At 40.1% G+C, this 14,901-nt stretch overlaps 1 protein-coding gene across 1 annotated transcript in view; it reads left to right on the top strand.

Annotated features, from left to right (window-relative positions):
• The window catches only part of opn7b (opsin 7, group member b), a 65,316-nt gene that overhangs the window by 29,803 nt on the left and 20,612 nt on the right, over positions 1 to 14,901 (top strand). Inside the window, exons 2-3 of the mRNA XM_084366883.1 lie at positions 14,372 to 14,459; positions 14,552 to 14,714. Coding sequence (XP_084223009.1) covers positions 14,372 to 14,459; positions 14,552 to 14,714 — 251 coding nt within the window. The remainder of the gene's footprint in view (positions 1 to 14,371; positions 14,460 to 14,551; positions 14,715 to 14,901) is intronic.

The raw sequence follows: 14,901 nt of genomic DNA, 5'->3' as shown, positions 1-14,901 counted from the left end.
TTCAATTCAAGTAAGGGATTAGTGGATATAATACAGTGAAGCCCAAACAAACACTCAGAGATGGCTTTATGCCACCGCAGAATGGCATCTGGCTCAAGGACAGTGCCAAAGATGCAGCTGTGAAGTCCATCAGACATTTTGTGACCATATGTTTGCTGTATGTGGAGGTTTGTTTATTTCAGAACCAGTTTGCTGGACTTTTTTCTCCTCTTTTTTCACCTGAACTACAGTTTCACTGCTTAAAACTTTTGACAAGAGCATGAGCAGTGGGAGAATTTATGGGGTATAAAAAGCTTTCGAGTACATTCTAATAAACGGCGGTCAGAGTAGAGGTCACGAAGAGATGAGGGGGAGGCAAGACGGATTTGAAGCTGCAGTCGGTGGGAGAGAAAGTTGACTTAACTTTAAATGATACATTATGCACTTAGATAGTATTATAATTCAATTTTCATTCATTTCCATTGTATTTCTACTATGACTATTTATATCTATTCTGTACACACGTTAGCTATTGTTTCCTTGTACCAAAAGAAGGATCTCTCCTCTGTTGCACCTAAGATTTCTGACTGTTTTGTGACCATACCTGAACCAAGGGTCTAAGGAGTATGCCATAGGCTGTTAATGTAATAAAGCCATCTGAGACAAATTTTAGCTATATTTTTGGGCTCTATAAACTGATTTGTTGAGTTGCACCCTTCTAAATTTGCTTCTTGTAAAAAATGATTTTAAACATTCCCTCCAGCCATGTTTTAATTGATTTGAAAATACTCTGCTTGGAATAATAAAAAGCGCCTGTGGATTATAGTGGATTACTTACAAATTCTTGGAATTGCACTGAGGCCACATTTGCTCCAAAATCATTCAATGAATATGCACTTCACATCACACTTCTGAGGGTGGCGTACTGGACCAAAATTGGTTTCCAAAGCAGTTGTGATAATCATCTTGTGGGCACATGTCATAGATTCAGCTAGATTCCCCCATTCAGCTGTTGAGTCCCACCTCTTTCATTTCATTTTCCTGTGGCCAAACATCAGAGACAGTTGTGCGCACGTCTTTACAGAGCCTAGGGTTGGGAGAGGTGGACTATGTGTATGCTCAAATGCGGTCAAAGTTGATGGATGGTGTTTACCTCTCCCCCTTCTACACTGTGAACGCCTTCTGAGTGCAACAATTTGATCCGGGATGTTGTGGTGGAGACAGGTCTCTATAAAGATGTGCACACAACAGTCTCTGATGTCCCATTGAGTCCCACCTTGAGTCCATTTCATTTTCCTGTGACAGGGCATCAGAGAGGAGCAGTCTGAAATCCAAGGTGGATTAACACGGCCCTTATATTGACTTGCTTTCTATCCTGCCTCCGGCTGGTCAGGTTGGATGATAGAGAGATGCCGCTGGCAGTGATCGTCCACTGCCCTTAATCTAAAACCTGCCAATACTGATGAATGTATTTCTGTCAGAGGCAATACATGTATGATGATCCCAGTATTCTACCGATAATTCACCGTATAAAATGAGTTATTTTTTCTTTCCATTGATGTTTATGATTTTATTTATGAGTCATTATGTTTGTGGTAACGCCAGCGAGATTGATTTGATATTTTTTTAGGAGCTGTTTTTTGAGATACACAAGCAATTTTCACTTTTTTTGTGGTTGACTTCTCGCCTCATCTGTGTGACTGATTTATTTGTTTTTTCCTCTGCTTTCTCTGTATGCGGTTCTTTCGGCATGTAATAAGATTCAGGATTGAGGTTTGCTGTTTATCCAACACCTGCTTGTTGTTGTGACACACGCTGCTGTGCTGGCTTGATGGAAAATTGCCCATCAAAGTGAAATGTTTTCCCTCCTCCATATACAATGCATTTACCATATTGAGATGAAAACACAGGAAATTAATCATATGCATGCAGACACTGGCGCCCCTCAAAGCTCACGTTAGGACAGAGGCTGGAATGGAGAGGGCGTAAATGGGAAGGATAAGGGGATGATGTATGGAGGAGAGAGAATGTTTGTTGTCCCTCAGCCACAAACTCGTGACAGATCTTGTAAGTACTGAGTGATGTAGCGCGAACCGTGTTTTTCCGAAAACTTTTCAAAGTAAACGATCAAAAACTTTGGCTCAATCTTGTGAGTAATGAAGCCCAAAGTGCGACCTGTTTGTTTTGAAACACACATTTCTCCACCACGTCAGTGTGTCACAAAGACAAATCCCTCTCCGAGATATGGAAATGTCTGAGCTTTCTGTTTGCAGCGGGCAGCAGCTCGAATTGAGGTGAACAGATGGAAGAGTGAGGGATGAGAGATCTGAGTCAACTGTTCGTATTAAAGACAAAGTAAAAACACCAAGGGAGGATGTAAATGTTTGAACATGTTTCAGGGACGTTTGTTGGAGGTGAAGAGGTGAACAGATGGATGTATAAATGAAGGAGGGACTGGGAGTGTAGGGAGTGCAAGAGATGACTGCAACACATGTGATTTATGTAAACTTGGGTAAATGTTTGGATTAAAAGGGGAGCTGTTGGCTAAATGGTTGGATGACTTGAAGAGGAGAAGAGTGTTTGAAGAAGAGGAGGAAGATAACACACAACCCTCCATCTGACTGGAAGATACATATTAATGTAAGACTCAAAATAAAATGCATTTCCCAGCATTTCTTGGCCCTGAAGTCACAAGTACAGTTACATAATCGCTATTATCTCCATGTTCCTTCATGTCGACTGTGAGGGAACCGCAGTGACACCCTGCTCATGCTCGTTGTCTTCAATTATTTAAGGCCCATTTCGTCTGGTCAGTTTCTACCTGTTCAACCTCTGAGGCAAGGCGAGATCACGCTACATTGGTATTCATGAGTTTGACAGGCAGTGTGTCGCCCCTCTTTTCTTGAGGTGAATTATAGAAGGCGTGTCAGCAATGGGTTAAATGTGTACAGGAAAAGATGATTGTCAGGTTATCTCCAGGATCCAGCGGATTCCAGAGAAATGTTGACAGGTTTCCTGGTTTCCTTCCTGGGTTTCTTTCTTAAATATGCATGGAAAAAAAAAAATCTGTCATATCCATATTACACTGACCCTGTAACTCTTAGATTCAAATCCATAGGCACACATAAGATAGACAGATAGGCACATACAATTGCTGGTAAGAAAAAAAGGCACTATTATCAGAAACAGAAATGCTCCTTTTTATGTTTTTCAAGAAGCAACCTGGAAATCTGAATACCATTGCAGCAGTCAAACAATAAAGAAGATAAACTAACCTGACTGAAGTGAATGTGTGTTTTTGTGGCGTATCAGGCAGGTGGACACTGTTGGGGTATTGTTTTTAATCGTTAAACAAATACAGAGGTTTTCATTTGCTGGCACAATTTGTCTTGTCTAACAATTGTCTTGTCCTAACGAGATCAGATTTTATTACTTTTCTAGATGGCGTGGATTTGTCGTGCAATGTTGTAACTACACGGTTTGGCCTCTATGTGAAATTTGCTTTGAAGCCAGGCACACTTCCCGGAGGCTAGGTCCCAGCTGTGTGTGGGTGTGCATCCATTTTGATGTACCCCCCCCTTTTGTCTATTTGTACCGTTTTTTTTTCGACATGATTTGTTGTCAAGTTGATGAAATGTTTTCTTAATTTGCTTGTCTTTTGTCTATTTGCATGTGGTTTTATTTAAGTTGTGGTACGTTGAGCCCCTGGGTCCACTTAACAAGCAGATAGACTGAGATGCACATAACTCTTGAGGAATTGCAAAAGGCAAAACTGTGTACTCTGCTTTCAGGGCAGAGGAAATGAAACTGGGAAAAGAAAATAGAGAAAAGCAAAGTTTGTTGGCGAAACAAGATTAAAATGGGTGGCTAGACAAATGAATACCCTGAGGGAGAACAGAGGGATGAAAGATGAGAACATGAGGCGGTGGAAGGCGAGAAGGGAGATGGGGTGGATCTAAAAGCATTTTCACTTTTCCTCCTTTGGTTCCCTCACTTACGAAGTACCAACTTGTGACAGGAGGAACTGAGTTGAGGAATGAAGGGAGCGAGCTTTAATGGAGACCATTTGGGGCAGTCTACATTCCACTTCATCATCAGAAATTGACGCATGTTATTGATGAAGTGGCATTGTCAGAACTGAGCCTGAAACTCGACTCACAGCCAATGCAGTAAATACCACCACTGAGACTAACTGGCAACGTTACAATTTCGAAAATGGACTGAAATAGACTGACCGTGTCATTTATTGCGAGTCAGGGTATTCATTACACTCATTATTTGGTTTCTGACTCCCCTGCTCGGTTCTTCAAATTCTTCCAGTGTTGTGCTGCCCAGTGAGCTCAGGTCACCATTCAAAACTGAAATGACTTCTTGTGTCGCCCCCTGTGAAGGAGTCCCGAGGAGTGGCTATTCTCGTCTTTGCTACAGGACAGCAAAAACATGCATCAGCATTCTGGGTGACAGCGTTAGGGCTGAGTAATGGGTTTTGATTGTGGAAGACTGAGGAAGAGAAAAATAATAACAGGTTAGAGAGAAAGTAGGAGAGAAAAACAAGAGATTTTCAGTCTTCTGCATCTTTCTCATCAGCAATATCTGGAGGAAACGAGATAATCACTCATGTCCTGTTTACATAATCATGCTTATTTATTGTAATTGGTTCCCACTGTATCCTTTCTTTCAGTCCAGACTCCGCTCAGTTGTTGAAGATGCATCCCTCGCAGATTGTTTCTGTTCTCTTTTTCACCCATTCGTCTCTCTAGTATTGTGAAAGAAAATCATTCGCCCAATATCTGCTCCCCTGTCAGTGTACAGCGTGTTTATGAAACAGTGAAGCTCAGGCTCACTTGCACCTTCAAATGAGCTGCAGACTGGCTGATTTGGAGAGCAATGTGTGTTCGCCCCTCCAGAGGCTTAGGTCTTGCTTCAAGCACAGTTTAGGTTACTTTAGATTTTGACTCATTATTCATGAGTCATGTTTTGTCCAGTTACGTATCATCAGCCAAACTTCTGTCTTTCTTTCTTCAGCCTTCAAAATCGAATCCATGCTGGAATAATGTAACACCTGCACTTGGCCATTAAACCACTTCCCACCTCCAAGCTGATTGAACATGCAGTTGCTCTGCTTTATCAAAATCTGATTATATTACACCTATCTTGTCAAACTCAATTTTTTACAGGTCAGGTTATATTTTGTTTTTATGAGGACTGGTTGAGCATAGAGCCTCTGCTTAGGAGCCAGTGGTTGTTCCAGAAACCCGTATCATTAGCGAGGAGAGACAGATCTTTGCTGTTTTGGTGTTGTAGCTCTGAACTCTTTCTGCCTTTTTAATCCGTGCTCCAAAAGAAAATTACATCCATTTGGTTATTTGAAGGACAAGGAATTAATTTCATTTTGTGCTGATTTTGGTGGCCCCTGTGAAAAAAAGCTGTATGAGCACCACTGCCTGCTATGGCAAACATCTTGATCTGGCTATCACGTGTATTTGCTTTGGCAACAAGCAAGGAAAAAGACGTGCAAAAACATATTTGAACAGTTGTTTGGAGGGTAGTGATGAGATTGTGAAACAATGTAGTGTCTGTTTTAGTACCACAGCAAGAACTCTTCTTTTAATTTAATGAATCATCCAGCCCAGATGGAGGGATAGGGCTAAGAGGTTGGGGCAAGGGGTGTGTTGGGATTGGGCCTAGGCAGCTTCTTTCCTCAGACTGTCAGACTCCTTAACTCTTTCTCTGTACTCCACTCTTGTAGCACAAGAGGACTACAACTTACAATCCTTGTACAACCTTGTAGCATAATGACAATAAAATGAACCCTCAAACTTCTGTGGTTTCAGATTATAAAACATTGTGCTCCATAAATTGTACTGTAAGTTTTATGACAGTGTAAAGCGATGAGCAAACAATATTCAACAGACAAGAAGTTAAACAGAGTTTAAAGGGGTTTGTACTCCACTTTATTCTAAGTTAGACAGATAGACACATAAAATTGCTAGTAAGAAAAAAATATTAGAAACAGAAATGCTCCTTTTTATGTTTTTCAAGAAGCAACCTGGAAATCTGAATACAATTGCAGCAGTCAAACAATAAAGAAGATAAACTAACCTGACTGAAGTGAATGTGTGTCTTTGTGGTGTATCAGGCAGGTGGACACTGTTGGGGTATTGTTTTTAATCGTTAAACAAATACAGAGGTTTTCATCTGCTGGAACAATTTGTCTTGTCTGACAATTGTCTTGTCCTAACAAGATCAGATTTTATAATTTTTCTAGATGGCGTGGATTTGTCGTGCAATGTTGTAACTACATGGTTTGGCCACTATGTGAAATTTGCTTTGAAGCCAGGCACACTTCCCGGAGGCTAGGTCCCAGCTGTGTGTGGGTGTGCATCCATTTTGATGTACCCCCCCTTTTTGTCTATTTGTACCGTTTTTTTCCACATGATTTGTTGTCAGATTGATGAAATTTTTTCTTAATTTGCTTGTCTTTTGTCTATTTGCATGTGGTTTTATTTAAGTTGTGGTACCCCCTGGGTCCACTTAACAAGCAGATAGACTGAGATGCACATAACTCTTGAGGATTGCAAAAGGCAAAACTGTGTACTCTGCTTTCAGGGCAGAGGAAATGAAACGTATTACTTACTTACTGATTTATGACAGTGTAAAGCGATGAGCAAACAATATTCAACAGACAAGAAGTTAAACAGAGTTTAAAGGGGTTTGTACTCCACTTTATTCTAAGTTACAATGGAAACTGTAAGTTATTGTTTCTGTTATCTGGTAACATTATACAGTACTTCTGTATGCCCACTGCATATTGGAGATAGGGCTTCTGCTTATAAAAGAAATACGAATGCTCAATTTTGAGTTTTGATCAAAGAGGATCTATTCCGTCTGGATGAGTGATGCCTTCTGGAAATGAATCAGATGATCAGCATGACAACATTAAATCACACACAACGTCTCGACTTAATGTAGCAGAGAAATGACACAAGTGAAATATTCATAAATGAAATTCTGTCAAAATCCCTGCCAGTATAACATCATTTTTGCTTCTTGGATGAGCGTGGTCTTAAACATGAACACTGGGTACTGCCAGATGGGCTTAAGGTAATTTTTTGCACTTTTTTGCCGCTGTCTTAGATCAATTTTCACCACATGCCACACTATGGAAGAACAAAATTCACCTTTTTCAATTATCATGTTTGGGCAAGTCTGGGAACTTTGTTGAGGTAGAAGAAATATTGTGATCTTGGTTAAATATTGAGAAAATTACTACTTGTCCTATAACCATTTTTTACAACCCAAGTTTTTATAGTTTACAATGCTGTGCTTATGGTCTGGTTAGCATTATTGAAAAAAAAAACACTTGGTTAGGGTCAATAAAAGATTGTGTTTTTTGGCTTACAATCTCTGCTTTGGTTGCCACACACACAGCTGGAGATGTTCGCTCACAAAAGTATCCAGTGGTTTCACATTTACAAGCGTTGAAATTAAGTCTCAAACTGTGGTCACTGGCTTGGCAGCCTTCTCGCCTTGCTTAACCAATCCACCTCCAGATGTAGAGGTCAGGTCATAAACTTGTTTGCAGAAGCTTTATCTGCAAACGTTATAGTCCTGTGACTGGGCCGATTTTTTTTTTTTTGGCCTAAACTCAACTACACATGGAATGAGCTCTCAACCACTGAGACTGTGTCCTTGCCTCAGCTCAGCTGTGTAGATGGCTGTAGCTAGAGGGAGATGTTGGTTAAGTGAGATATACACAGTAGTCATGGATGGTGGGCTCTGGTTTGATGACAGCACACAGGCACAGTTGCTCGTCACCTCCCTATGTGCTCTGAAGTTAAAACAATTACCTTGGATGTGTAATTACCCTGCCATGTGTTAAGAGCGGGCTGTGTGGGTCCCGATGCAACCCTGACTCCTAAAAACTGTGAAAATTCTGTGGATATAAACATGTTTGCAAATTCTTACTGCAAACAGAAATTGTTCGCACTAAAAAACAGTCAGTGTGTTTTATATTCTCCACACAATATCTTGCCCCTCTCTTAACAAAGGCATGATTCACTTTTTAAGTTGTGTTTGGGCAGCTCAGGGCACCTGATTGAGCTCAGAAAAAAAACAATTTTATTAAACCATATTTTCATATCCACACGGAGATGGTTATGGACCCGGGTCATGGACATCAACAAAAAAAGGTTGCAATTGTATTTCTCATATTCAGATATATTCTGTAGGCGACAGGGTGCTTTGAATATTTTGTTGACAGTGTTCACCTTTGACCAAACATTACAACATTACATTACATTACATTATTACACTGCAGTGCATCTCCTTCGTTAGCCCAGCCCTGTTCCTAGTGTTTTTTCACTCATTACTTTTACTTGTTTCTCCGCTTCTCTCCACCTTCAACTCATCCCTTCGTTAGTTTAGTTTGTGTTTAAGTCCAGTCTTTATTTCAGTCTTTGTTGAGCCATCTGTTGAGTTTCCCTTATCCTGCCGTTGAGTTTGCCTGTTCCAATTATAAAACATTGCACTTCCTGCCTGCTGTGTCCTGCATTTGGGTCCACCTTCTCGTGACATCACTTCTGTCTGTTGTTCATATACTGTAGCAGTCAGCCCAGATAAATCTTTGTTTTAATGTGAAATGAGGGTTATGATTTGTTGCTGATATAAGTAACTTAAGTCATAAAAAACACTTGCACATAAAATAATTTTCGTATCACCTCCAATCATTTGCAATTCCCAAGCTGGAGACCTGTAAATTAAAATGTCTTTGCCTTTGCTCCTCTCTGTCATTGGAAGTTATGCTCCATAATATTGAAGAGGGGGGGGAAGGAGGATTGGAAAATAAGCCAGGGAGCTTCTTTTGGGTGTGAAAGAAGAAGATCAGTCTGACAGTGAAGGTGGTGTCTGGTTGCAATTTATATGGGAAATCAAACACTGTATTACTGGAGACTCAAGGGATGAGTGTATGTGTAAACTACAGTAATCTGTTTCCTCAATATGTTCAAGAGAAAATACAGTCTTGGTTGTATCCTGCTCTGATTCTCTTTGCATTTCACAAGGGTGTTCAATGATAAGTATGTGCAGGGAGGATGTTTTCAGTATCACTGAATTTCCCCATTGTCCCATTCGTCTTATATTTAATCTCCATCATTCTGCTTTCAATCCCGTGCTCGTGACAGTTTCAGTTATAGGATTTCTCTCATCCTTCTCTTGTCCTCGCCGATTCGTTCTAGCACCCCATTCTTTAAATCCGGTTCCTTCTTTCTCCTTGACAATTTTGCTGTATGTATGTGCGTGTCTGCATGTGTCTGTGTGAATACTGCAACTTCTATTTGTATGACAGCAAGGCTTAAGTTGTCAGACGTATTCTACAATGATTAGCCCAAATTTCACTATTCAGCTATACGCCGGCAGTGACTTTATGACTTCCCCTCACTCTGTAAAGCACTTTTTCTCTCCTGTCGGTCCGCTGGGGCTGAGCAAAGGTTTCTCCCTCTAACACTGCCTCCCTCCTCTGCCGCTCTCTCATTTTCACTCTTGACTTCATGCTCCCAGGCAGACAGTTAATCCAGTCTTGCCCCTTACCCCTGACATTACTGAGAGGAGAGCATACAGTAGAACGGGGAGTGGCCATGGTGTATAGACGTGGACATGCAGGCAGATGTCATTTGAAGTCTGTTTTTGACAGATACCTCTCTAAGATTCAGCAAGCACTGCTGACACCATGATGTTCCTCTCTGTTCAAATCTTGGCATCCCCAACCCAATCTCCAAAATAAATGTTGGCAATGTACTTTTCTGCAAGCCACAGCTGTTGAAACTTTACATTTTTTCAGATTTAGTGTCAATTTTATGTTGTGACAGTGCCGTGCTTATAGTCAGGTTAGGTTTAGGCACAAAAGCCACTTGGTTATGTCACAGTACAGGTTTTTGGTTTAATTATTTCCTGTTTTATTTTGGTAGTTTAACTTTCCACTTCCTCTCTTTGTCTGTTTTCATGCCCTTGTTGCTGCTCATCTGTGTTCCATTACTTAATCACTCCCTGTGTATTCTGAGCCTGTTTTTCCCCTCACTCTTGGTCACTTCGTTCTGTTAAAGTTTGCAAAATGATGAGGACCCAAACACAAGACACACAATGGCAGGCAGGCTGAAAACAAAAAGAAAGTTTGTCTCACCATTGTCAATTTTCAGGAGTTAAAGCAGTTCTCCAGTGCCCCAGTAGCTCAGTTGGTAGAGCGTGCATCCCATGTACAGAGGCTTTGTCCTCACTGCAGTGGCCCAGGGTTTGAGTCCTACAGTATCTGTGGCCCTTTGCTACATGTAATCTCTCGTAAGCTGTCCTTTTAATAAAAGCCTAAAGAATGCTTATGAAGGGGGATCGCTACTGATTTTACACATCAAGGGGATAGGGTTAGACCTTTTGTGGCTCCCGAGTGATATAAAACTCAGATAAATTGCCTCATTTCATGTGACTTGAGTCAAAATCAGTTGGGGCTGAACACTACTAGTTCAAACATGAAAATAGTGTGGGAATGTGGTGTTTGAAAGAAGTGAGGTATTGTATCTCGCTCCTCATCTCTACTTGATGCTAGCAGCTCAAGGCTACATTTGTGCCACTAGCAAAACAAACCTGAATCTCTAAAGACGGAAGAAATACACAGGGAATAAATAAAATACACACATTCTCTACATGTGCTGCATTTATTTTGATCCTTTTTTAAAATCTTGCAATTGATTAAAAATGGGTTCCTAAGCTCAGTAATATGCATGACTAAGCTCATGTTTCAAGCAAAGAGCTGTCATGAAGGGAAAACAGATGAAATAACATGATGCTCAGGAAAGATGGAGTCTAAAATCCCCTTCAGCAATTATAAATGTATGGAAAAACATAAAGATGTTATTGCTGAGGAGACATCCAGGAACCTTCTCATAGGTGAGGGGTTTGATCAATTGCAAAAGATTAAAAAAGACTAGCTGATAAGCCCTCCATGAGGTGATATCTTATACGGTAACCCTGAAAGAAATTTACCCAAAACTACTACATTTACAGTCTTTGTATCTTTGGGAATTTGAATTTCATGTTCAGGGACAGAGAGGGAAAAATAACATTTTATTTTCATTTTAGAATATATGAGATGTCCTTCTGGAGCTACTGTGTCACCAAAAGGGCAATACATTTGTGCAAAGAAAAGTAAGAGGAGAAAAGGAGGCAGAAGGCTGAAGTTTCCCGCAGGTTATCATGGGGAATGTGAGATTGCAGGTTATAAAGATGGATGACCTCGCAGCCTACACAAGTCATCTGGAGTACTGGAACAGCAGCATAATGTTTACTTTACCATGGCATTGTGTAACAGGAATATACCAAACTGCAATACAGAAATTGAGCACTTTTCAGAACTTATATAACTGTTGTATATATTTAAAGCAACATTATGTAGAAATTGGTATTTTGTGCGCTTTGACGCCAAGTGTTTGAGTTGAGAATACCATTGGTGTAAATACAAATCCCAGGTCTGTAACAGTTTGTCAGATGTAATGTAGGTGCTGACTACAAACTAAACTAATTACATCATATAAAATGTTATGTAATGAAAACGTGTATGTTGATGTAAACATGTATAATCCTACCCTCTCACTGAAGTTACATAGTGCAGAAACAAGTGATGGCGGGCGGAGTGGCTAAGACAGAGATTTTTGAAGCTGTTATTTCAAGGTAAAAAAGTAAAATAATGTTGCTTGAAAGTGATGAATGTGTTACATACGCCATTATGAGAACCAGGTGATTTTCAACTACTGTATTAGTGTACTTTTATTATCCTTACATTACATTGTGGTAGTTGAAACAGCAATTATTGTACTTTTTTCCTCCACTGCATTTGTTGGACAGAGATAGCTCCTAGTTACCTTCGAGATTTTACACAAAAACCAAATGATCAGTTTATAGAGTATGATACATTAAAGTACTGCTCAGATGTAAAAGCATCAATGCATGCAATGTATGAATGCAGTAATGATTCTACATGATGAGAAAAATTACAACTTTTATTATTTATACTTTTTAGTACATTATGTGAACAGAGGACCACACTGTTGTGTCATTCTTTCTGCCTGAATAAAACCAGAGAACTACCCCTGCACATTGTGAACCTTCACTTTCATTTAGTGGAACACTAAATGAACACTCTTGTATTCATGTGATTCTCATATCACACCCACTTTTCATTATAATATCTACACTTTTATCACAACTTGTACTTTTGGATGCAGTGTATTCTTTGTTGGCAACACTGAATCTTTCATCCATTTGTGGAACTTATCGATGTGCTCAGTGTCTGCTGTGACACCTTAAGCTCCGCTCTCGGCTCAATACAGCGCCGTCATATCCCCTCTGTTCTCTCTACAGTCACCAGACCTCAGCCCCACTGAACATCCGTGGGAACATTTGACAAGGGAAGCAGAGCGTTCTGGCACAACTGTGTGTAAAACGTAAATAAAAGAGAATGTGATCATTTGCTCATCCTTTCTGACATATACTTAACTGAAAACTATACAAAGACTATATGTTTAATGTTTTACCTCATCACCTTCATTGATTTTTGTAGTTCTATGCTTATTCTGAATTTGACGCCACCATCATCTTTCAAACAAGTTGGGACAGGAGTAACAAACGACTGGAAAAGTTGTGGAACACATGATTATATAAAACATTATAAAACTGTTGCATCTTGTTTTTATCAAATTTTACACAGCGTCCCAACTGTTTTTGTCTAAAGAGATCAACACGCAATCATTTTAGAACAGACCAATTTTATAATCAGACCAACACATTTCCACTTTCTTTCATCATAATTTTGTAAATTATGCGTATAACAACATTTGAAAAAGAGAAAAGGCGAAAAAAATAACATCACAAGTCAAGGCAATCTCTGGGAAACTGTGAAAGGCTGCTGCAATAATGAGGATTCTCACATTCAGCAAAACAAGACAAATGTGGACTGATGCAGGAAGCACCAGCTGTGATTAAGCAAAGTGTGGAGATACCAGTTTGGGGTAATTGATGGGGAAATAATAAAATTGCGTAATGAAGCTGTGTCATGCTGTTTGATATCATTTGAGAGGAAATTTGTAGTCATTGTTGATGAATGATAAATCAAAATAATTTCTTTCGACTCCACAGTAATAGATGGATATGAAACCCATAAACACACACCTGCAAAGACAGGAAAGCATTATTCACACACACCTGTGCAAGATCTGATCTGCTGACAAGCTCGGCTACATGCACCGAGGCCAAATAAAATTCTAATAGAAAGTCCGCACAGAATAATATAAAAATAATTTCCTCACCTCTGGTTCTCTTTGAAGATAATCTCCTGAGTTTATGCTAATGTGGATTTATCCACAAGAAGCTCAACTCTTCCCCTCAGGTGACTTAACTTGTCTCTTCCCTTTGTTGGCTCCCTTTAATCTGTAAGAAGAGGTGAAGTGATTTAGTAAATAGAAAGGCTATGAATACATTTTCATGTTATCTCCGCCCATAAATTCCTTTAAAAAGATTGCCTCAGCAGCTTCACTTGGCCACAGTGCATACTGTACTGTAGTGGCAGCAGGTCATGCTGTGAATGCAAATAACCGCCTGGCTTTAACATGAAGGATGGTACTGGAGATGTTCATGGAACCTGTCATGGTTTGAGTTTGTGGTTCAGTTGTTTCCTGTTTTATTTTGAAATTCTGTCCTCATGTGTAATGTTTTACTTGCTATTTCCGACTTTTGTCTATTTCCCCACCCTTTTTATGTGTTCACCTGTGTCCCATCTGCTAATCAGCCCCTGTGTATTAGGTCCTTGTCTCTCTTTGTTACCAGCTTTTGTGTTCTTGGATTTGTATTTAATAGATGTTGGTTTACAGCTTTATTTAATGAAGCTTACCTTTTTCTTTGTTTAGCTGCCTGCCTTATTGTGTCTTGCATTTGGGTCCCTTTTTGATCAACCTGATAACACTGTATAAGTTAAGGGGGGGGGGGGCATTGTTGTGAAAGAGCTAGCCAGTGGCAGGGGGCGGGAGTGCTGTTTTGTTGTCTATTTTTAACTTGTAGGAAGAGAGTCCATCATTGAAGGACCACAGAATCATTGAAGACAGATGCACAGGATGTTTGACACTCACTTAACTGTGTTTATTATTGTCACTTGGTTTGGGGGCATTGTTATAGTAGCTGTGGTCTGAGCCACAAGTCACTATGTGTTTGCTCCTCTCTGAGGTAAAGAGGATGTTAATTTTGTTCGAAAGTTGTTTTGCTCATTTATTAAATTGCCTGAAGGTGAAAAACATAATTTTAAAGATTTTCCTCCCTCTCTCTCTTTCCCCTGTCTGTTTTTCTCTTCCTCTTCTAGATGGGAAATGCCTCCGAAACATTTCTGCTCGTGTCCAGAATATCCAAAGACAATGACTTCCTCATGGCGACTCTCTACACCATTTTTGGTAAGACATCTTCTTCTTTTTTTCTTTTTTCTCTAACTCTACTTTACCTGTTCGTTCAAATCCAACAGTCTTTATATATCTCTGTCATCCAGGTGTGCTGTCAGTGTTGGGGAATGGGATCCTGCTGTTCGTGGCCTATAGAAAGAAGTCCTCCTTGAAGCCAGCAGAGTTCTTTGTGGTTAACCTGGCCATTAGTGACCTTGGCATGACCATAACCCTGTTCCCACTGGCCATCCCCTCAGCCTATGCTCACATGTGAGTGACCATTCAAGTTTCCACCACGCTCTCCTTTTACCTATAATGTTACAAGGTCATCCTCACTTTCTATACATTCCTGATGGATGAGAAAGAAAGAAAGCAAAGAGACTAACAAAGAGTGACAGGTGGGAAATGGTGAGCGAAGCAGGCCTGTAATTGCCATCAACAACATGAAAGTCATGCC

This window comes from Pagrus pagrus (genome assembly GCF_965226575.1).
Source record: "Pagrus pagrus genome assembly, chromosome: 11".
Taxonomy (NCBI): domain Eukaryota; kingdom Metazoa; phylum Chordata; class Actinopteri; order Spariformes; family Sparidae; genus Pagrus; species Pagrus pagrus.
Note: the sequence above shows the minus strand (reverse complement) of the source record. Positions and strands in the feature narration are given on the sequence as shown.